Source organism: Acomys minous (genome assembly GCF_964271855.1).
Source record: "Acomys minous genome assembly, chromosome: 12".
NCBI classification, from domain to species: domain Eukaryota; kingdom Metazoa; phylum Chordata; class Mammalia; order Rodentia; family Muridae; genus Acomys; species Acomys minous.
Window position 1 is genome coordinate 56,839,696 of NC_140493.1, and position 23,998 is coordinate 56,863,693.

The 23,998-nt window shown below is 37.5% G+C and overlaps 1 protein-coding gene across 2 annotated transcripts in view; it reads right to left on the reverse strand.

Moving 5' to 3' along the window:
* The window catches only part of ZFPM2 (zinc finger protein, FOG family member 2), a 439,131-nt gene that overhangs the window by 328,075 nt on the left and 87,058 nt on the right, over positions 1-23,998 (reverse strand). The window contains exon 2 of one of the 2 annotated variants that reach the window (XM_084748702.1): positions 12,041-12,199. The exons of the other annotated variant lie outside the window; for it this stretch is intronic. Within the exon in view, the coding sequence (XP_084604828.1) occupies positions 12,041-12,199 (159 nt within the window). The remainder of the gene's footprint in view (positions 1-12,040; positions 12,200-23,998) is intronic. 2 annotated transcript variants of the gene reach the window in all.

The window sequence follows — 23,998 nt, forward strand, 5'->3', positions numbered from 1 at the left end:
GCATAATACATAATGTTCAAAATGTATTTTCATTAATGATCTGATATTTTGGGGGTCACCTTAAATGCCTCAGTAAACCTATTTGTACTGTAGATAAAATACATCATTCTTTTGAAAATAGGTTTTCCTTAGGAAGTAAGCTATTTTTTGTCTTATCATATGCACTGCTAATGAATTATTATTTCTTATTAAGAATGACTACACATGGATCTTCTTTCTACTTATGACTAGAATTGGGGGACAGTTGGAAGGTGTTGTGGAAGTCTAGTGCAGTGGAAGCTTCCTGAAATGTATTGGGGTAACCCTATCTAGGACTCATAATAATAAAAGGTATGGAGCCTGAACTGGCCATCTTCTGTAACCAGGCTAGGCTTCCGACAGTGGGCCTGGGACACCAAGGTAGCCACAAAACCTGGCAACCTGTGGGAGTGGCCAACCAATGACTGATCTACTCTAGGGGAGGGAGCCCATAGACTACACTGTCTGGATGGCCAGGAACCCAAAGATAGATGGCAAGGAAACCTAGGGTAGAACCAAACACAACTGGCCAGAAAAAAATACATCAATGAGTCAGTGAAATAATCCCTAATGATACTCTGCTATACTCATAGATAGGTGCCATGCCCAGTCACCCACCAGAGAGGCTTCCTCTAGAAGCCAATGGGAACAAATGCAGAGACCCACTGCCTAACATTAGACAGAACCTGAGGGAGAGGAAGGACTATAGGAACCAGAGGGGTCAAGGACGTGAGGAGAGTACAGGCCACAGACTCATCTAACAAGGTTTACAGGGGTTCACAGAGACTGAAGCCTGCATGGGTCTCTGTTAGGCCCTCTGCATAAATGTTGTGGTTGTTTAACTTGGAGTTTTGTAGGACTCCTAGCAGTGGGAGTTGAGGTGACTCAGACTCTTTAGCGCACTCTTGGGACCCTTTTCCTCCTACTGGGTTGGCTCATCCAGCGTTGATATGAGGATTTGTGCCTAGTCTTAAGGCATCTTGTTCTGCCATGTTTGGTTGACACCTCTTGGAGGCCTGTTCTTTTGTAAAGGGAAACAGAAGAGGAGTGCATCTGAGGATGAGGGCAGGTCAGGAGTGGACAGGGCAGAGTGGAAGAAGGAGAGGTTGTGATCTGGATGTACTGAGTGAGAGGGGAGAGAATGAAAATAGAATAATTATATGCTAGTATTACACACAGTCACCAGCCTCCAGGACAGAACACAGGAATGCACAGCAAAGACTAAAGCAGGCAGATGCAGGCTGGGGAACATCCCATCATTAACCCAGCCTTCACACTATGTCCACATGTTATGTGCATTCCTGCATTTTAGTTAGGCAAAGGCCTCCTTTCCTTTAGATCATTCCAAGTGGTGAAAATATTCTTTATATAACCCTCTTTCTGCCTCTAAAATATGCAGTAAGGCCATTTAAACACATCTGTGTTCACATAATAAAATCAGGTAATACAGAATCTCAATGTTGGGTATCTAGATTGGAGTATAATTTGCATAGCACCCCCCAAAAACTTTGTCTAAGACCCCCAAGTAGAGAGCTATATGTTAATTCCAGTGCAACAATAGAAACAGCATCAAATCTCATTGTCAAACCATTGGAGTGATGGAGGATGGTTCTATGTGTCTCAGCTGGTGATTTCTCCCTTGATAAATCGATGCCTTTAATCCTTAAAAAGATCTTCCCTTCTCACTGTCAGAAAAATATAATCACAGGCTACTGTCTGTGCGTTTCTGCTTTCCATCTCTGCTATGTGCATAGGACACTGTCAGGCCTCCGAAGAGCTCCTTGTCTAATCTTTCTACCCAGATCTTCGATACAGAACCTGTTAAAATGTATTGCTTGCTTTTCCAGTTCCTGTGTTTATCTCACTTCCGCCCTTGCCATCTGCTGTACTGCATTTCCTTCAGAAAAGTGAAAAAGTTTTCACAGTGCCCGGAGCTCTGCCTGCAAACAATGCCCTCTTCCTCTCTTCCTTCCTTCCTTTCTCTGCTTTTTACTTAGGTTTATTTTGTGTTAAGGTCAAACTGTTTTTTAAAGAGTTCAACTTGCAAACATTTCCATGGAGCTGAAATTCCTATCCAAATAATTGTGATGGACTTGTAAACACCCCCGTCACTTATTACTGGCTTCAGCCCAAGTACACTGTCTGGTGCGTCTCTGCTCCTTTGAAATTGCCTAAAAACAAGAGTGTGAGGACCAGGCAGTGAGAAACCATGGCCTATTCCATGCTACCATAAAAGGTGACACGACCATTGATTGAGTCTAATTGGTCAAAAGGACTTTCAATGTGGCTTTGGAATCATTGATATGCTTTCTATGTGCTGAAAACAGGGTTTTAATTCACTAAGCATTTAGAAAAGCACTAAATGATAGGAATATCTTAAACACATTTATCATTCATTTACTTAATTTTTGTTATCTTTTGGGGGGTTGCAAAACTCCATATATGTTTATTTGTGCACTATGTGAGGCTCTTGCTGTTGTTGTTTTATTTATTCACCTTGTTTTGTTTGGTCTTGAGAAAGCCCTCTGAAACCATCTTATGAAAATAAGGCTTAAACATCTTCAGATTTTTCATCTCCTTCTAAAAAAAAACATCTAATAATGGATATCAGAACAATATTTTCCTAATTTTATTAAATTCCAATGCCCGCTGCCTCATTTTCCATTTTTATTTTGAGGTTTCTTTTATTACTATTTTGGAGACTGAGTTGCATATCAGGTCAGTCCAGGTCAGTCTCAACCGGAGCAGTCTTCTTGCCTCAGCCTCCTGGGTGTTAGAATGTCATGTGTTAGTCACCGTGAACTGGCTGTAAGTTTTGTGTGTGTGTGTGTGTGTGTGTGTGTGTGTGTGTGTGTGTGTGTGTGTTTGTTTTTCTGTTACATATGTGGATGTGCTTTCATGTGTGTCCATATATGTGCAAATGAACATGTGTCTGGATATACACGCACATTATATGCTCATACACGAAGAGGTAGAAGTTGACATTAGGTGTCTTTGTAAATCTCGTTGCTCCCCATCTCCAAGCTGAGCTTGCCTGCCAGTTGTGGGAGGTTTAGCTAGTCAACCTGTTACAAGGACTCTCCTTTCTGTCTCTGCTTCCCACACATTGGAACCAGGAGTGCTTGTCTCTCTTCCTGCCAGGATGTTTGTGAGCTCTGGGGATCCATACTCTTGTCCTCACACTGTTGCTACAGATGCTGTCTCCACTGAGCCATCTTCCTCACCCTCCTCGTTTTAACGTGGCAGTAAGCTTTAGTAATTTTGTGACTTTGACCAAGGTAACAAACCTATGGAAGTTAAATGCAAATGATATCTACCCTGCAAGATGTAAAGCTGATTAGAAATGTTATGCACACAACAAGATTCCTGGCTTTGGGGACAGAGAGAAAATGGAGGTTGCTATTACCATTGTTATAATTACTGTAATTGGTGCATAGTCTCAGTGCTGATCTGTCTAATCTCAAAAAGAGAAGTGCTGAGGCAGCAATCTGCATTCATTATCATCATTTATTGGTGCAACACATCTAGCTATTTTTATTTGACCTTTTAAGAACAACAAAAAGTGACTGACTTTATTATTATAATTAAATTCATCATATCACAGCTTTCTGCGTTTCCCTCTACACTTGCTATGTTTAGGTCTACCAGAGATAAAGATTATCCCATCAGGTAATGGATGGGCAAATGCCTAATGCTGCCTGTTGCTTCTCACATGATAACAAAAAACATTGAGAGAATTTTACATACTAACAAGAAAATGCAAATTTTATGTGAGAAGATTAAGAGCTTTGAAAACCTATTTGATTTGAATTTACTAAATGGTAGGGAAGAGGCATGAAACTGTTTGGAAATCACTTGCGGTGTTTAAGGATATAGAACACAGGAGACACTGCTATTTCCTAGAAATGTTTCCTACAGTGTGAACATTTCCTCCTAAACCCTAATGCAATCTACAGTTAACACTCAGGGTGGCAAACCAACTTAATTCATATGGTTAAAGCAAATTGGCTACCCAGGCATTACCAAAGCTATTCACACTTACTTTTTGAAATAGAAAAATAAATAGTGTTAGCAGACATAAATGCTGAGCAGACATGAAGATGCTACTCAAATAGGAATGAAAGAAAATAACGCAGAGACAAACAGACTTTAAATGTACCCACAATTTGATTTTAAAAGCTTTCTTAAGAAACAGTGAATGTTCATTCAGCCCAAAACATCACCAAGAGAACTAAGAAATTAAAGTGGGTTTACAAATAGGAAGTTCTCTTTTATATTATTCAGCTAAATTTAATGATTAATTAATTAATTCAATATCTAGATTGCAACTGAAAGAGCCAATCAAGAATGTAGGTATCTCCTAATATCTAGATAATTGCTTTTATTTAAATAAAATGCCAGGAAATGATTAGGCAGATTATTTCTCTTCATCTGACTTTTGAAATTCAGAACAAACAACAAACCTAAATAAATCTCACAAGTCACAAGAGCATCTTGATCTTGCAAAAGCTTACATTTTAAACCAATGAACACATTTGCTGAACTATAAGAAAATGGTCTTTCTAGAAATTTCCATTTCTGTTATTACAAACATATTGCTTATTTAAAATAATAATAATATCATTGGAAAGGAGCAAATACCTCCCAAGCCTTATACATTTAGCTGGACAAAAGGAAACATACTTTATTATAATATGAGATTTATATCAGAGATTCTAACAGAATGAATGTCAATCACAGGTCTCACTAAGTTCAAGTTTATTTTTGTAAAAAGAACTTTAGAAGAAGACTGCATGTGTGCACTTCACAGGAAGAAAAATGCCCTGGGTTTGTCCTATGCAAAAGTAGGCTATGGTGTCATGCATGACTCCTATAAATACCACAGTGTGAGCCATTTCATGTAATGGGTAAAATCAATCATCGTTCACTCTGTTGAAATTTTTGTCTTGAGCTGGGTTCTGAGATGAATTAAGTAGACAAACGCTTTTCCTGACCGTTATATTTGGAACACTAACTCAAAGGAAAAAAAAAAACCTACTAAATCATCTGATTTTACCAAACACACAACAATTCCAACAAAACACTTCCCGTTCTTCTCTCTTGTAACTATGGGGCTTGTTGAAATGCTCTCTTGTCTTCCTAATAATTGTCATTTCAAAATTCTTCCCAAATCCAAGTAATAAACACGATGAGGAGGTTTTTAAAATAGCTATGAAAGAATGACAACACAATGTCACAGGTGAACTGTGCATCGTGGGATAAAAACACAAGTAGGACATGACTCTCACTTCTATTTCTTGTTCCTTAAGAAAACATGACTTTTCAGTTCTCACTATAGGATAGCCTATGTAAGAAAAACACAGTGCTTTTAAAACGCATTACAGCAAAAAAAAAAAATTTTTTTTTGAAGGAGAACCAGGCTCAGGAAAACCTAGGGTTTGCCAAGGAACAATAATGTCACGCAAAGGGAGGGAGGTGGTGGGGAAGGGAAGCCAGGTCCATGCCAAGCCAGGCTGGGGGCTGTTCAATCAACCCTATCAGTGCTCCATCAGTGTCTCCACTCCAGCCAAATCCAGGAGAAACAAGGAGTCAAAGATTCAGGTCAATAAGCTTATAGGCGATTTGCACAAACATCTCCTCCAGCAAGGAAAAAACAAAGTCATATTGGCTTTTCTCTTTCACTCCTTCTCTTTGAACTCCCTAGTCCAAACACACTCTGGAAATGTCAATGTTACATGCAAGAATTTAAGGAGCTGAGCTTCTTAATCCCGTTAAGAAAAAAAAAAAAGAAAAAGAAAGAAAGAAAAAGAACTTTGTCTCTAAACATCCCTGTCTGTATTGAGCTCAAGTGATTACAGTTGACCTGCCTTCTGCAGATTTGGGTTCTGTTACCCAGCATCTGAGAAGGCAGTAATGCTTCCGGAAAGCCAAGGCCAAGCAGGAGAAGAATCTGTCTGAAGGGGACATAGAAACAGACTTCTTTACTGACAAAATAACCCAGAGAAACGAAAAAGAAAACTGAAAGACAAAAATAACACAAAGTATTTGAGATGAGTAACAACTGAAAAACTGCTCACACGTGTGGGGGTAGGTAGAAAAGATTACACTTATAATCTAGGTTTAGGTGGTTATATAAAATCCCAAGGAAAAGAGAGAGTCTTCTTACTCTTACTAATGAATAAACAAAGCTACAAAAGCTGATAGAGGAGACAGGGAGAGGGGGAGAGAGGAGGGGGCAGCTCTGAAAGAGGAGGAGGAGGGGAGGGCCCCCTCTCCCACTCAAATGAGTCTAGCAGGCCTCTCCTTGAGCATAATAATGAAACTGGTTCCAATTTGTTCCAATTTGCTGGCTTTCTACACTTTGTTTTTCTTATTCAAGGATGTGGGAATCTGTAGAAAACATTGGCCCAACTCTGCTAAGGAGGAAAGGGAGCAAGGTGACACAGATTGTCCCCAAACACCCACAGAGTGCTACTGTAGGATTTACATTAATGAGCTACAGATGGAATCTCATCAAGCTCTTGGCTAAAAGGATGGTTCTGATTGGGTTATTTGTATTTCCTGACAGTTTCTCCAATTTAGGTGTCTCAGTTTCCTGCCTCCACCTTCATTTTCTACAGACCGTTCTTCTCTAGGCAAATGCAAGGTGCCTCTTCACTTTGCATCTTCTCTAGCTTCCCCAGGCATTCATCTTCCTTTCAGTCCTTGCCTGTACTCCCTCCCCAACCCGCCTCCTGTAGTGTCAGCTGTTGGCTTTGTCCAACACTAGCATCTCAGATGTGCACAGGTGAATAAATCTAGAAGCCTGCCACTTTTCCTCCGCACTCTCCTTAAAGTCTACCTTCTCTGTCACTCTTTTTTTTATTAATTTATTCATATTACATCTCAATTGTTAGCCCATCCCTTGTGTCCTCCCATTCCTCCCTCCTTCCCGCTTAGCCCCTACTCCCCTCCCCTATGTCTGTGACTGATGGGGACTTCCTCCCCCTGTATATGCTCATAGGGTATCCAGTCTCTTCTTGGTGACCTTTTATCCTTCCTCTGAGTGCCACCAGGCCTTCCCATCAAGGGGACGTGATCAGAAATGGGGCACCAGTCACTCTCCACTCAACGGTTGAGAATGTCCTGTCCATCGGCTAGGTCTGGGTAGGGGTTCGAAGTTTACTGCCTATATTTTCCTTGGCTGGTGCCTTGATAAAATCAAAAGTGTGTCCCCACACATAGATGTAATGTCACTCTATCATGCTGCCCTGTCCTGTTTTGCTTCATGTGCTCAACACTGCCCACCATACACATGAGTTGGATTCTTTCATCAACCTTTTCTGTTTTTCTTGGGAAAAGGATCTCCATTTGTTATTATAGATGCGTACTACTTTGTGGGTTGAGTGCCATTGAATTTATCTGTGGAACAGGAATGGAAGCTGCTGGTAACCGGATCTGGTATCTGTTTATTCATTTATTTTTTTTTAAATTTCACAATAACTACTTTTAGGGCTAGTGCTGAGTCCAACACTGAGTAGCCTCCGTCCTATTATACTTTCTTAATGCAACTTATAATGTTCTGTTTCAGAAGAGCACTTAAAATATCCTTTGCCTCTCTAAATATTACTGATATTGACTCTTTGAGTAATTGAGAATATATGTCATCACACAATATGTGTTCTGATTTTGTGGATTTCCATTTTGCAGCCTTTTGTCGACTCTGATCTTGCCCAATGTATGTCAGATGTACACATTACCCAACAATTTCTCTAACTGTTCTTTATATCAGGACATGAGAAGAAGTTGGCCTTTCTGTCTTCTAATGTCAAAATTGATGGTCTTATATTCCTCCTTAGCTTCTTTAGAGACCATAACATCACAGAACAATCTCTAAAGACCCAGAGTAATTTCCCCAGATCACTGTTATAGACAACTCGGTGACAACTCAAGTTATCTTTTGACATTTAGTTTTTGGGGATATTTTTTCCACAGCTCAGCAACTTACTACATTACAGTGACATATGACACTGTCCTTCCTGTTCTCACATCCTGTGACATGTTTCTGAAATGCATCCCAAAACATATTTACTTCACTTCAGTAATTAACAAACTTAGATGTTTCAGTAAGGAGTTCTACTTTTACTAATTATTAACACTAGGCTTAGTTTTTACACATGTGTGAATATATGTCCACGTTTTCTACATTAAACAGAGATAGGAAGATGAAATAACTGAAGCAAATAATTCAGAACCACAGGAAATGTGTAGCACTTATGAGTCTGGTGTTGATGTCTTAGTCATCTGTAAATTCAAGGAAATAATTCTTGCTTGTTTCCTTCCGGTCACAGATGCTGTGAAGGCAAGAAGCCAAGCAGCTTAGGACAAAAGAAGATGTTATGACCTGAGCCATTATGTTACATTTTGTCTAACGTTTACAAATATCAGAGCCAAACCAATTGAAGAAGCTTCTTATTTTAAGTAAGCCTCTTTCTTTGTGAAGATGAAAAGCACACAGCTAATTCAAACCGAGAGTTGACGCACGGCCCTTCTGCAGACTCTTCGGCCTGCATCTTGAACAGGATATCTATCTCTGAGACATAGTCAGGCAACTGAGAAGTTAACGTATTAAAGAAATATAAATGCACATGAGACTTCTGTGTGCTTTCAACATTACTAGACCGAGCTGTACAATATTGAATTTAGGGGAACTTATACACAGCTGTAATATTAATGCCTTCTTCCACGTGAACACAAAATCTTGCCCTTTAGCTAGAAAATAGATGATAGAAGTGACATCAAGAAAGATGTGCAATAAAAACTAAAATATCATCTACCTATTGAAAAGGTCCTGCGTGGTATGGACTATCACAAAAGTAGGAACTTTGACCTATAGTAAGCAGTATTTTCATAAATATTTTAAAAAGCAAAGTTTTTTTCCTCTTATCATTTAAAAACTGCGCAGTTAAAATAGTGTATCATGAATTTATGCAAAGCCCAGTTCTAAAATTTCAGAGATGATACAGTCATTCCATAAGTATGCTTCTTATTTGCCTCTGGACATGTATCAATATATCTTGCTTGAAGAATTAAGATACTCTACTCATGCTTTTGTGGTATGAGATCTCAAGCAAACAGTTGTTTATTAAGGAAATACACCTACTGTCTAAAAATGTTATCAATGGGAGCAATTAAAATATATAGATCATAGGTAGAATTTGATCATAAAATGATCTTCAGACAAAGAAACTCCAATCAACCTTATTTCACTTTATTATATAGTATGACAATTTTAGAGTTGTCACAAATAATCAAGACTGCGAACAAGCCATCAGGTTTTCAGTGAAAATATTGTTTTTAAGGAAAAAATTCCATACCCCCTTTTTCAATCATAATATTGATTTTCTTAAGCCCTTATCGTATTCTAGTGACTTGCTAGTTAGCCTCTCTTCCCTCTTCAACCCCATAGGAAGCATAAGGGTGTTTGACTGAGACAGGTAGAATCTTCTACACAGAGATTAGGGTTCACCTTTCAAGTAAGAGAGAGAAGAGAAAGAGGAAAGAGAGGAAGAAAAAGATGGAGAGATAAAGAGGGGGTCCTTGTATATCAAGAGATTACAGTATTTTGTCAGCATTGTCTTCCTTCCTTCCTTTCTTCCTTCTTTCCCTCCTTCCTTCCTTCCTTCAACTGACTTCAGGGGGAATTCCCAGGACTCATAGTCTATGAGAACAAAATAAAGTATTTCTTTCCTATTATATAAGGCCACAATAAAATCAAATGGTAATATTGGCACTTTTACTGAAACTATTACATGAAAATAACAATTCTTATTCTCATGGATGACCTTTAGTTTCCCACTTAACATTAAGGAATTGCTTTACAATACAAATATTATAGACTTTTTAATTCGAGATCTATGTTATTGTTTGTTATACATTTAAAATATCATAGGAATTTCCAAGTATATATAAGGTAATCACATTCGGTAAATAATATTCATAATAATTGTAATTCATTGTTTTCTTCATTTCCCAAATGCCTGACACTACACTCTTTGATGTAGATTCTTGTTAGGGGAGATGAATATTATTGTTCAAAGACAATAAATACTGTCCTCAAAAAACCATTTGCTCTATCTGCCTCCAGCAAATTACCTAAAGTTGTAGCTTTATTAAAATCTTTTATTAAACATAAACTTTCAGTAGTGAGCATCCCCCAATTAAAAATACATATAATATTTACCATTGCTTAATTGATGCAATTATTAATTTTATTTATTTTAATTACATTACATACATAACTAAAGATCTAAATTTATGTCCACTCTTTAACTATAAGAACTCAAGGAAAGGAAGAGGCTAGTGCCTTTCATTCCTTTGGTTTTTTTTTTCCTTTTTTAAAAATGATACCATAACATAAGATAGATACTTCATAATAATCATAGGAATATAAATCTTGTAGAAACAAAAAAATAAGGTGATGTCAGATGTGATTTAAAAATCAGTCTGTCTCAATCCCTTGGCAGATACTTATACACATTGCCCAAACTACAGAGCTTCAAGAGATGGACACAGAATCCAGAATAGGTAAAGGAAATACTAAACTGGCCTGAAATCTGAGTATAGGGAGATGTTTTTAAATCATGATCTTCTTATTTTCAATACAATTTGTCTGTCTTAGGAGGCAAGCACCATGTCACAAGGCCAGTGTTGGCTCTCTGGGATAGCCCAGCGAGGTTGGCGCTCTGCTGAACAGAGGGCCAAGAAAGAGTGGGCTTCCTCTAAGGCCCCATCAACAGGAGACTGTGGTATTAGAACTTGTAATAATTTCTATAAATACATGTGACCAGCAAGCTAGGAACAGTGACCATCTTTAAGATATTATATCAGAATTCTTGATTTCGTTGTCTAGTCCAGTCAACACAATCACAAGCTCATTCCACCTCTTACAGCTGTCTAAAAGGATATGCAGGTCTGAATAGAAATGCCGCGCTTACACTAGCAGCACATGCATACAAATATCAACAGGTGGAGGCAGACATGCAAACACACTCAGCCAGTGTGCTGCCTGGGGTGCTTTCCTGCTGAATTAGCAGAAGCAGCTGTTGTAATCTAGGAATTCTCATCTCAACGCTTAGGTCACTGTGGGGCAATATAGGAAAAACAGAAGTCCTACCCCACTGCAGAGACTAAACAAACTAGTAAAAATTAAAAATAAAAAGGATCAAGTGAAACCATAAAATTACTTTTAAAAATGAGGAAAACCATAGACATGCCAGGTGATGTCACAGTAATGAGCAAAGTCAAGGTTAGGAATAAACTGAGATTTGGCATACGGACTTTTTGGATTATAGTGTGGTATGTGTGTGTGTGTGTGTGTGTGTGTGTGTGTGTGTGTGTGTATGTGTGTGTGTGTATGTGTGTGCATGTGTGTATGTCTGTGCATCTGTGTATGTGTGTGCATCTGTGCATATGTGTATGTGTATATGTATGTCTGTATGTGTATAGTATGTGTAAATGTGTGTGTGTTTGTGTGTGTGTGTCCGAAGAGGAAAATATCATGCCCTTCTCTTTCTAGCAATATCCTAACAGGGAGCAGTGTTGAAAGTTAAAGTAAGCCCCCACATTACTCAGTTTTCAGAAGGACTGACCCAGACATTGGGGTGGGGTGCTATGTGCACCACTCAGTGCTTATGATCAGCATTGTAGCCATGCAAACCATTGGAGTTCAATAACTACTTGTTGAAAGAAAGAAGAAATTTGATAAATATCAAATAACTAGTTGGGCAACCAACAAGAAAATTAAGTCAGGGAACTTGCCAATCAGTATTTAACTATTTGAATATAAAAATAAATTATTTTTAAAATAAAATAAGTGGTTTGAACGACGTGAGACCTTCTTATTTATTAAGCAATCTGTATATTAACACTTCATTGTATTGAGTGTCAGTACTATTATTCTATCCCTAAGTTTCATTTAAAACAAACTTTTACAAAATCACCTAAGTGGCATCCCATCCTGCATCCAGCCATCAAGGGTTACCTTTGTTACAAAAGAACTCCACTTCTTCACAGCTCACGTTTTCTGGACCAAACTCTGTGGGGAAGCTTTCCTCCATTGGAAAGTCTCCTTTTGTGATGACTTCAGCCCCCTCTGATGGACAATCATCCTCCTCATCTTCAATGGCGTCTTCCAGCGGCCCTTGAAAGAGAATCAGGGACACTGTACCAAAAGCATTCTAGGAAGGCAGCATGGTTAACAATCCTTTAAGTAGAACTGTTTTGATTACAGAGGCGAGGAAAGAGTTACAGGAAGTTATCCCAAGGGGACTCACACACACACACACACACACACACACACACACACACACACACACACACACAGCCACGTGGGAAGCAGTGGGTCTGGTTTTATGGGAACTGAGTACGCTCAGTATATAATAAGTACTTGTGCGAAAACTTACAGAATAAGTAAAAATTTTAAAGTTGAAAAAAAGTGAGGAAGAAACACTGCATTCATTGAAAAGGCAAAGAAAGCAGGTGCATGAGAAGGTGGCACACACAGTAATTCACTCTCCATTCCCCCCACCACTCCAGCTCTGAGCCCTAAACATATATATATATATATATTCATTCTGTCTTGAAGTGCAAAGCTGTGCATGCTATGTACATCTGTTCGAATGAACAGCCTGGTAAAGAACACGAGTCTCCCTTACACTGTTGAACAATTTTACCTGCAATTGTAATAAAGATTTACAGCAATTGAATGCATTTTAATTGAACTGAGATTGTAATAAAGTCTATACTTTTAAAAATCCATCTTAAGAGTGGATCCCCAGAAAAGATTTCATTATGTGTGTTTGAGGCTTGAAGAAAAATTACATATTTCTCTCCCTGATGAAAGCATAGCCCTATTCACAATTAATTGAATTTTTTTCTGAAATGAAAAGTAGTTTTCTAATGAATAAATGTAATTTGTATTTATGTGATACTTTTTCAGTAATAAAAATACAACTCCCTTGGATAGAAGGAGAGTAAGGCGCACTACATTAATGGACCTATTTTACTGAAAGGAAAGGGAGGGCTACGGTTGTTCAGGGGCTCTGAAACGGATGACATGAGAACACCATGCCGCTAAAGAATCAACGTCCTCAACTCGTTTTACTAAGTCAGAACCTGTATTTGCTCCTCAGAAAGGAATAGAGCATTTTTATCCACAGAACACAATGATGTCAACCTGCAATAATTGTCATTCTGGCACTGTTCTTCACAGGATAGGTATTTTCAGGATGATGTTTTCTCCTCTCTCTCTCTCTCTCTCTCTCTCTCTCTCTCTCTCTCTCTCTCTCTCTCGTGTGTGTGTGTGTGTGTGTGTGTGTGTGTATGTGTGTGTGTGTGTGTGTGTGTGTGTGTGTTTCCTCTCTCACTCAATCTATTTTTTTACAAGTGTAGTAGAAAGTTTGAGGGTCAAAGGAAAAAATATTATAAATACTTTTAGATGCTTCAATTATAACATTTCTATGTGTATGTAGGTCAGCATAGCAGAATGTGTGGGATTTTCACCCAAGTGAGCTTCCTCAGACCTGAATTGGCAAGAGACACTTACATGGACAGAATTAGTTACATGCATTTAAATGAAGTGACACCAAGCAGAACTTTTCTTTCAGAGATTGTTTGTCCTCTTCAGTTTTTATTTTTCCTTCATTCTAAACAAGAAATGTCCACTTTGAAGAAGTAATTGTAATACTTCTTATATGTAAACTGAAGAGTCAAAAAATAAATAAATTCAAGATAGCATGTTAGTTTTGAATCTGTGATAAACAATTTCAAGTCTAACATTTACATTTTTAGAACAGTGACGTCAAATAACAACACCTGTGAGCCATATATAAAATAATAACAAGATAATCACTATCCTCCTTACATGCACTTGACACAGTTATTAATGACTTATTTAATGAAGACAGTAATAACGGCCTTTCCTTATTTGTATTTGTCTAAAGTACTTAATGTTTGGTAAAAAGGAAGCATGTAAAAAAGATCTTATTTTTGTTTCATGTCAGAGTACCTGAGTGCTTTGTTACATGGTCTGTTATGTATCCCAGTGTGTTAGGTATGGGAGGTTTTTCCTATTGCTCTTTCACTTCTTTAGTCTGGAAAGCAAAGCTAAACACTTCAGCTCACAGAGCATGGTTCCAGACCACTGAATGAAGTCGTCGATTTGCAAAGTGCACCATTTCAATACCCTTTCTTTAACGTCAATGCCTTACTGTGCAAACCAGTGTATGGTAGTTATAAGCATTTTTTCCAGAAATGAAACTGGGAAATATAAGTAGCTCATAAGGACAAAAAATGTTAACTAATGGTTAGTTGATGGTGCCCCAATTATTTTTTCATAGTCATTTAACAAGCTAGCTTTTACAGCCATGTGTGTTGGTCTTCTGGCAGCTAAAAGTCAGCCAAAGTATGTGTTCCTCCTCCTATAAAGTCAGGATGATCCTTTTGTAGACAGCAAAAGTAAAATATCCGATTGATCATAAAGTTTTTTAATAAAATCTATACTGAATCCATTTGTAATGCAACTGCTTTAATATTAGTTTCAGTAGAAGTGTCATTATATAGTATGTTGGGGGGCCATATTATTCTCTGAAAATATGGCCTTTGAATTTTGCTTACAGAAATAACTTCCAATCACATAACAAATATCTGAATGGTTCATATATATATATAAACTATGAAATGCATAAAAATCTTTCATACCTAGAGAACATGCACATGTATTATAAAAATAAAATTAACAATACATACAGTCCTTTTAAAAATTGAAACATGATAAAAAATTTTTGCAATATCTTTTATTAAGGATATTGTTAATGAATAATTAAAGCACAGAATAGTAAATTGGTGCCAGTAACATATTAAATTAAAATTTTATAGTTGTATCAAAATCTTCCTCATATGATCAAATGAACATAAAGCTCTTCTTTATACTTAGCAAACCTCAAACCAAGGTCATGTGCAGTTGATCTAAAATAGCCTAACCATTTTGAAATGCAAATTTCACTTTTGTTTCTAGGCCTATGAAAAACTTATAATTGATAAGTCTATTGTTTATTCAAAGATTTAAAAATGCATTTTAGGTATTGCTCTGTGAGTCTGAACATTAAACTGAAAAGGAGCATTTATGTTCAAAACCTAAATATAAAGGTAAGAGATTTTTTAAACTCATTTGTTCCAAAGGTGTGAGAAGTCATTGCCGCTATTTAGAATGAGATACAGGAAGATGATGAAATAGTTAACTTGTGCTGCTCCCAAAGTAAATCTGAGATTTATATAATTTACTCTAGTTTCAAATGTGAAATTACTAGCCCCTTCGTTAACTATACCATCAAGTCAGCCACAGAGAAAAAAAGATTTCTCTTAAAATGCAAAGTATTTACGGTTTAAGATGGCACCTTAAACTCTCCTCTGTCTACTGCATATTTCTTTAACAGGAAACACTGCGAATAAGTGGTAGCCACAAACTAACATTTAAAAAAAGGTAAGTGAGAGACACTTGAAGCCCAAGTATAATTAATAGCACCAATGAAGGAAGGAATAGAGGGGCCTCCTGGGTATGGATTAGTGGGCACAGAGTCCACTTCAGGAAAATCACCACACGTAATTTGACACAAATAATATCTCCTCAGAAAAGGCTCACACCAAGCTCCATGTGCCCTCATGGAGAAAATTACTTCTGATTGAGGCCACTTGGCAGGCAAGTGTGAGGAAATCTGAATTTCAGCTCTTCAATTGTGTCTGATTTATAGATATTCAAGCACTCTTGCCAGAATTAATAGTCGTGAAGTTTATAAATATCAACATTTACCTCATTTTAAAATGCTAATGCCTTATAGCTGTGTATCCTAAAACTATGACTGTGACAGCACAGAAGGTAAAGTCCTTTATGCTGTTAATTGTCACTGAGCAGAAATGAACAGACTTGGGGGAAAGAATTTGCTCAATCTTTAGAGCAGAGAAGCAGCTGTGTGCTTAGGGCCTATTTGAATTGGCCACAGCTACCTTTGTGTTCTGGAAATAAAACTCACAAAAGAAAGGTCCAGTCGATTCGCAGCACCCACTGGTACTGAGGAGAGGTCCCATGTCTCAGCTGCGCTATGAAGGCCAGACTAGTGTGGGTCTGTCCTGGAGGTTTTATGTGGTGGGTATATGAATGACTCAAAACTGATAAAGGAACATACGAGGTGTTGAAGATGAAGTTGTTCATCTTCACACACTAGTAAAAGCATAGCCACTGAGTGAAATATATATAACAGACTGTACATAGATGGTTGGGAAGCAGTTAGGGAAGGGTTAATACTGCAGGTGAAAACATTTTTGAAGAAGCTGTTGCCACAGTTTCAGGGGCCTAATGAAATCCCACAAACATATGCAGCGTAATGGAAGAGTTCGAAGCAGACAAAGAAAATTTGAGGGTTATATAATAGCACGTGCAAAAATACAGAAAGAAGATTAAAATTAGCAAGGCAGTGGTCAGCAGAGCACATATCAAAACAACACACATGTGTTCCTTCAGCATACATTGTTTTGTTGTGTAACTTTCTACCTTGGCAGCCCTGCTATACACAGCGCAACTGTCACCTAAAGGCCAGAATGTCTTTGTTTAGAGAATTAGAGTGTTTCAGAATAGGAGGCACCCACAAAAGAAATTCAGTTCTGCAGAAAATAACACAGTACTGTGTAAGAAGACAGGAAGGAAATACAAAATTTTATGGTTCAAATGCAACATCCCCTATATAAAATCTTTCCCCTCAAAAACCCATTGGCCTAAATTTATTACATAATAATTTGGTTTGACTTTGCATCCATTTTGATTAAAACAAGACACTGTCAAAGGGAGACTAGAGAGCACATTCAATCTCTCCCACACATTAATATTCTAAGCATTCTACAGGCTGCACAAGGCTAGCCACCTAGCAAAATGAGATTGTTTCAGAGTAGTGGGCAGCCTTGATTACAACTGACAGGTGGGAAGAAATTCACATTAAAATATTATCATTCCCAATAATTACAATAATCCATCACAGTGTGCTCAGAAACTCTGATTGTTGAGTTTTTCCCTAAAAAAAAAAAAATGCTCAGATACTTTCAAACCCTTTCATTCCAGGTTTTTAAATATAGTCTGTTTTTTCAATCTATCAGTATAAGATAGTATTATTAATGTTAAAACCTAAGACCTCATCACCAGACTTATGTCACTTTGTTCCCACACAGACCAAGGCATCCACATGAATGGAGTAAATATTTCCAAATGTTTATAAATTAAGGAAGGTGACAACAATGACACTCTGTCCAAACTGCTAACTTCTGTGTTGTGGCTTCTTCAGAGGTCTATTACAACAGATGTACTCAGGAAAAGTGAATAAATATGTATGCTCAAGCATGCAGACACACACACACACACACACACACACACACACAGAGAGAGAGAGAGAGACAGACAGACAGACAGACAGACAGAGTGAGTGAGGGGTGTCAGGAGTGACCTCCAAAACTCAAATTGTTAGCAATATATAACGTGCTGGAAGTACCACACTACAACAGAACTACACTTGCCTAGTGATAATGATTTTCAAATTCATAAACATAAAAATAAAAGGTACAAATTCATATTCACATATATGATATAAATACACAAATATGTTAATCCCCCCAAACACCCATTAATATGTAAAAGTTAAAATGCAAATTTTGATTTTAAACTAATTTATATTTTTCTGTGAGTGATTAAATGATTTATATTATATGTCTTGATATCTAACTACCTGTATCTCACCTTGAGTTTCCTTGTTGATTTCAAAGTAATCTTCACACTACACAAAATTTAAATCCTTTTTATAGAAAAAAGTTTATAAACACACACATATATATATATATATATATACATATATGATAGCTTATTTGTTCAATTAGATGTTACAGAGGGAAAAAACTTCAATTAAAAAAAACCCAGAATCTCTGAAATGTGTACCCTTCTTTTTAAAGCATGTGATTTTTTTTCTTATTTAATCCTGGATGTATTTTGTGTCTCTGAGTAGGTCATCTCAGAGTTTCCAGCTGTTATATTCAGACATCCTTGTGGATCATGATTATCCTGTGGGCACACGGCAAAAATGCTTCAGTCGGTTCCTCTCACACCTGTCTCGTGCAGATCCCACACAGGCATTTAGTGAGGAGGGGCAGGGGAAAGGAATGCTCATTGGACAGCACAGACTCATACTAACTCATGTAATTGAGCTTTACAACAAGAATAAAACCTTATTTCTGCAGTCTAAAAAAAAATAGTACGTTAGGAGAACATGCTGTTTCTGCAGTCTCACACTTCCAACAATAATGCCATCAAGGGATCTAGTAGGAAAGAAACAGTTTGATTAATTTTTCTTCTTATCTACCAGAAGTAGGTTGATTTTTTTCCCATTTACGTTTGTTGCCTGCAGGTAGCAGACCAGAGAATCATATAGTTGAAATTCTTCTTTTTCATTAATTTCTTTCCATGTGTTATTTCTTATATATAATTGATTTGGGGGATTTGCTCATATATACATATATATATGTATATCAACTGCTGTCCTTCAATCAAAAGGAAATTACCTGAGTTTTGTTAAGTTTATTAAAAATGAGATCTGTGGATATTTAAATTGAATTTCTGAAATGTTAATGCACAAAAGACATTACAGAATTTCTGATGAAATTTTCCATTTGACCACACTGCACTCTAAAATGAAGGGGGAGAGGGCCAAGTTTTATTTAAATAGTTTCTTTTGGGGGAAAGCGTCCTTTTATCTTAAATAGAACAGAATAATTTTTACTATAAAATCTGTGCCCACTTTTATAGAAGATGGTACTAACAATTTCGTACCTAAACTCCAAACAACTCAAGTTGTTACATGTTGCTTCCCTGAGATGCCTGCTTTTGGAACATTTGGACGTACTGAATAATAGTAACAAACATTATTTTTTTATTAGAATATACCCAAACTTCGCACCCAGCGTTCATCTTATATAGTAGATTCAACACTGATATTGAGGAGACATAAAGTTACAGAAGAAATAGAGACAACATGTGAACTAGAGCCATTAATGACTAATTTCCTCCAGGGAAGAAGTAACTCAGGCATCGAGGAAATTCACTTCATTAGCAAACGCCTTGTGCACTGACCCAGCAAGTCAGTGACAGGAATGGCATGGAAACTCAAATATTTTTTAATCAGGTCTCAGTTCAGAGCCCTATAAAGCGATTCTAAACTTAACTGAAGATTGTAACTCTATCTTGAAAAATATTATACCATATTTTTACTAAAATAATCAGTTCTCTCCATGTTATGCAGGAGATGCATTTCAAAATCCACACTGGGGGGATCCCTAAGTCACGGCAAGTATTAGTCCATATATATACACACACACACGTGTGTGTATATATATTCACAATGCATACATACATACATACATACATACCATATATGTGTGTGTATAATTCATCCTAACATACACACCTATGTTAAAGTTTACATAATTAGTTTTAAAAACACTATAACTAATGAAGATTGCATAAGACACCAACAACAGTAAATAAACTTGGTGTTGTGGATGTTGGTTAATTTAAACACTAGAAAGGTAGATTGAGAATTCATGGACAGTTTGGGCCATAAAACAAGATTTCATTAAAACAGAGAATAACCTTAATTTATAAAGCAAGATAATTATTGTGACATACTATAACAAAGTTGCTTGGTTGGGAGGAATTGGGTCTTTAGTTTCTTGTTTCTGTTTGTTTTGTTTTATGTGGCAAGTATGTTGGTGTATGTTTGATTGTTTGCATGGTATCGGGGACTAGAGTGTATGTGTGTGAGTGGTATGTGTAGGTGTGTTTGTATGTGCATATGGTATATTTAGGTATGTTTGTGTGTGTGGTACGTTAGAGATTGGGGAGGTGTGGTGTGGTGTGTGTGTGTGTGTGTGTGTGTGTGTGTGTGTGTGTGTGTGTGTGTATGTGGTATATGTATATGTACATGGCTTGTGCTTGTTGTGTGTATTTGTGGCGAGTTTGTGTGTGCATAGTATGTGTACAGATAGTGGTGCGTGGTGTTTTTGATGTGTGTGTGGTGTGTATGTGTATGTATTTTTGGTGTGAATGTATGTGTGTGGCTTGTGTGTGTTCTGTGTATATGAGTTGTGTGTGGCATGTGTGTGTCGCGTGTGTATGTGGCATGTATGTGTTGTGTGTATTTGTGGCTTGTATGTGTGTGGCATGTATATGTTGTATGTATTTATGGTGTGTGTGTGTGGCCTGTGTGCATTATGTGTATTTATGTGTGCAGCTTGTGTATTGTGTGCATTTTTGCTGTGTGTATGTGTGTGTGTGTGGTGTGTGCATTTGTAGTGTGTGTGTCAAGTGTGTATTATGTGGATTTGTGATATTTATACGTCTGTGGCATGTGTGTCTGTTCTGTGTAGGATGTGAGAGTGTGTGTGTGTGTGTGTGTGTGTGTGTGTGTGTGTGTGTGTGTGTGTGTATTTCTGGGGATGGAACAAAGGGTCTCAAGCATGCTTAGCAAGTGCTCTACCTCTGAGTTACATCCCATTCCTGGAGTTTTCATTTCCTGTTTTACAGCCCCATGACGGTGATGAGTACAGAATACAGAAGGCATCGTGTCTAACGCTATTCTCTTCATGAGACTCCCTGGCATTTAGTCGCACGCACTTTATTCATTTCGCTAATGCATATGTAGGGTACTGAAAATGGCAGCATTTTATTAGGGTATTGGGGTCCCAGCGATGTACAAAGTGAAAGGACGTGAATACCTTCCACTCGGGAGAAAAACTTACACGCACAAGGTATGAGACCGAATAGAAGAGAACAAAACTCTCCAATTCAGTGTGAACAGAGAGGTGAAACGCGGCTCTCACACAATATACTAAATTATATGCATTTAAGCATTTTCTTATCTTCTCTGTTATAATTCTACCCTATCCACATTTTCAGCTGGAAGCAGCAGGTTTGGAACTCCGCATTGAGTCTGAATGCCTTATGCTCAGTCAACTAATGATTTCTCAGTTGAATTTAATTGTAATACAATTGAAAATCAAATTGTAAAGTGGTAGCACTGGAGATGTAGGAAATGAGTATAAATTCTCTATACTAGATTTGTAACACAGTAGTCACACATGCATAAATCCAAGTACTTGTTTTATATTATTATATTTTGCTATTAATATTATTGTTGTTTATAATGTTGGAGAACTATTCTTCTTGACAGGATGCAATCTACTGGCCTTTCCTCATTGTTCTTCTCTCGGCCTAATAGAAATGTGCTGAAGTACATGAACTCCACGAACTCGGGAAAGATGGGTTGTTTTTTCTAGAAGTTTCCATGAAACGTCAGATGTTACCAATGACATGCAATGCACTGCACTCCATTTTAAGCAGCACTTACAAGTGAGAGGAGGAAACAACTAAACATCCCCACAAAACCCCTTTGTACATATGTGTCTGAAAATATGTACACATGGATTAATCAAAATTTGTAATTTTACATAAAGCACATAAATATTTTCTTTAGGAATTTCAAACCAACACCAAATATATCTATTATTCTTTCATAACAAGCAAAATACTGATAGATAGATAGATATAATTTGCATTGTGAAATCACAAAGCTAAATCAGCAAAAGTAGAAGTGAATTTTAAAAATTATTTTGTAAGTAGAGACACAAAGGAATAATATAGGCACATAGTCTTTGATAAAAATTAGCGTTATACACTCCTTCATTGCTGGTAGGAATGCAAACTGGTACAACCACTTTGGCTTCCTCAAGACCCAGCTATTCCACTCCTTGGAATATACCCATAAAATGCTCCACCACACAATAGGGACATATGCTCAACCATGTTCATTGTAACCTTATTCATAACAGCTAGAACCTGGTAATAGCCTAAATGTCCCTCAGTAGAAGAATGGATAAAGAAATTGTGGTACATTTACACTATGGAATACTACTCAGCTATAAAAAACAACAAAATCCAGAAATTTGTGGACAAATGGCAGAAATTAGAAATGATCATACTGAGTGAGTCTGCTCAAACTATTGCACTAACCAAAGACAATACAAGTAGTAAACACCGAGCCCCTACTCTGATCTAGCCAATGGGCAAGACATCTTCCATAGTTATGTGGAGAGCAGGGACTAACTCTGACATGAGCTCTTGTGTTCCATATTTGATGACCTCCCCTTTGTGGGGAGCCCTGGTGGCACTCAAAGAAAGAATAGGCAAACTACCAAGATGAGACTTGTTAGCCAGAGACCATAAAGTGGGGGAGGACATGGACCTAAGTGAGGGTAACAGGGTGGGGAGGGAGGGTAGGAGTGATGGGACAACAATTGAGTTCTAATCTCAATAAATTAATTTTTAAAAATTAGTGTCATATTCTCCTCCTTAGCAGAGTAAATGAATGATAATGCACAGGCTGATTTTTTTATACAATATAAAAATATGGCAATAAAAGGGCTATACGCAAGGGGCATTGGTGACTAACTTCATTAAAACTTCATTATGCTACCATGAATTAAGGATGGCCTTTAAAAAGATCTGCTCAAGATCACACTATACAGAGTGAGAAGATTTAGGAGTGTGTGTGTGTGTGTGTGTGTGTGTGTGTGTAAAAATAGTAACTAAAATAGGCCATAAATTTGGGAAAGTAAAGGCTCACGAGAAGGGATGGTGAGAAGAAAGGGACTGGGGAAATAAGATAATTATAATTTCAAAAAATTTATATGAAAGATCTACCATATATTTATTTCTTGAAAAACAATATGAGTGTTTTCAGAAGATAAAAAAGAAAACAGCAATCTGTTGCATAGAATTTTGAGAAGACAGACCTAGAGAAGAAAAGCCAGTGCAAATATCAGCATCAGGAATATATATATATATAGTCAATATATAACTGTTTTTCTTTTTTATTTTGCTTTTTTATTAATAAAATTTGAATCAAATCAACTTCTCATCTTTTAATAATGCATCTTTCGGCCGTGCCGTGTTCATGCAATTCTTTACCTGTGTAATGAGCTTCTAACTGACCCTCCTGGTGAAGTTAATAAATTATTAATATATGCTTGAAATGATGCCTGAGTTTTGGGCGAATATGTAACCAACAGGCAAACAGGGGCCTTTCCAGGTGAGACAAGCACACCAGCAGCATTTTCATCAACTAGAAACGTGCAACAGATTCAAACAGATTTCACCCCTCATGCCCTGATCCCAGCGCTTTCAGGAGTGAGGCTATTGAATCTGTTTTAACAACCCATATGGTAAACTTGATGAGTGTTCAAATTTGAGAACTGTGGCTGAATGCAAAGGCTAGTCGGGAGTTTTTACGTAACAGTCTAAATCACACCATCAACTCCACGTGTAATGGACAATAGGATAACTTGGGTTGATGCAGCCTGCAGCCTCAGCCTAACCAGAGCTGCGGATCCATGTTCAGACTTCTCCACCTGGGCCACTCTGTGTTGTGTACGCAGCAAATGGGCAGACTTAGTTTATTCTCTCGATGCTGGTGAATCATTCTCTCAGTAAAGACAGCACGATGTGTAGCATCTGTTAAATTAATTCTGGGGATGACATGGGACATTCTGTAGCAACTTCAGGCTAAACCCTCTTTGTTGTTTCTCCATCTAGTTCAGGAATAGTGAAGAATGTGAGCAAAAATGGTGCCATTTTAGAGAAGAATTCAACAAACTCCCCTCATGTACACACACACACACACACACACACACACACACATATGGCTCTGGTAAGAAAAACAAACAAACAACAACAAAGGCAACAGTCTGTTGCATGAGTCTCTCACAGAATAAGAGTGTCTTAACATCACTGCACTCTCATCCTCCTCTTTGGCAGACCAGGCACTGTGGAAGATATGAGGAATCTTCCACCCTGATG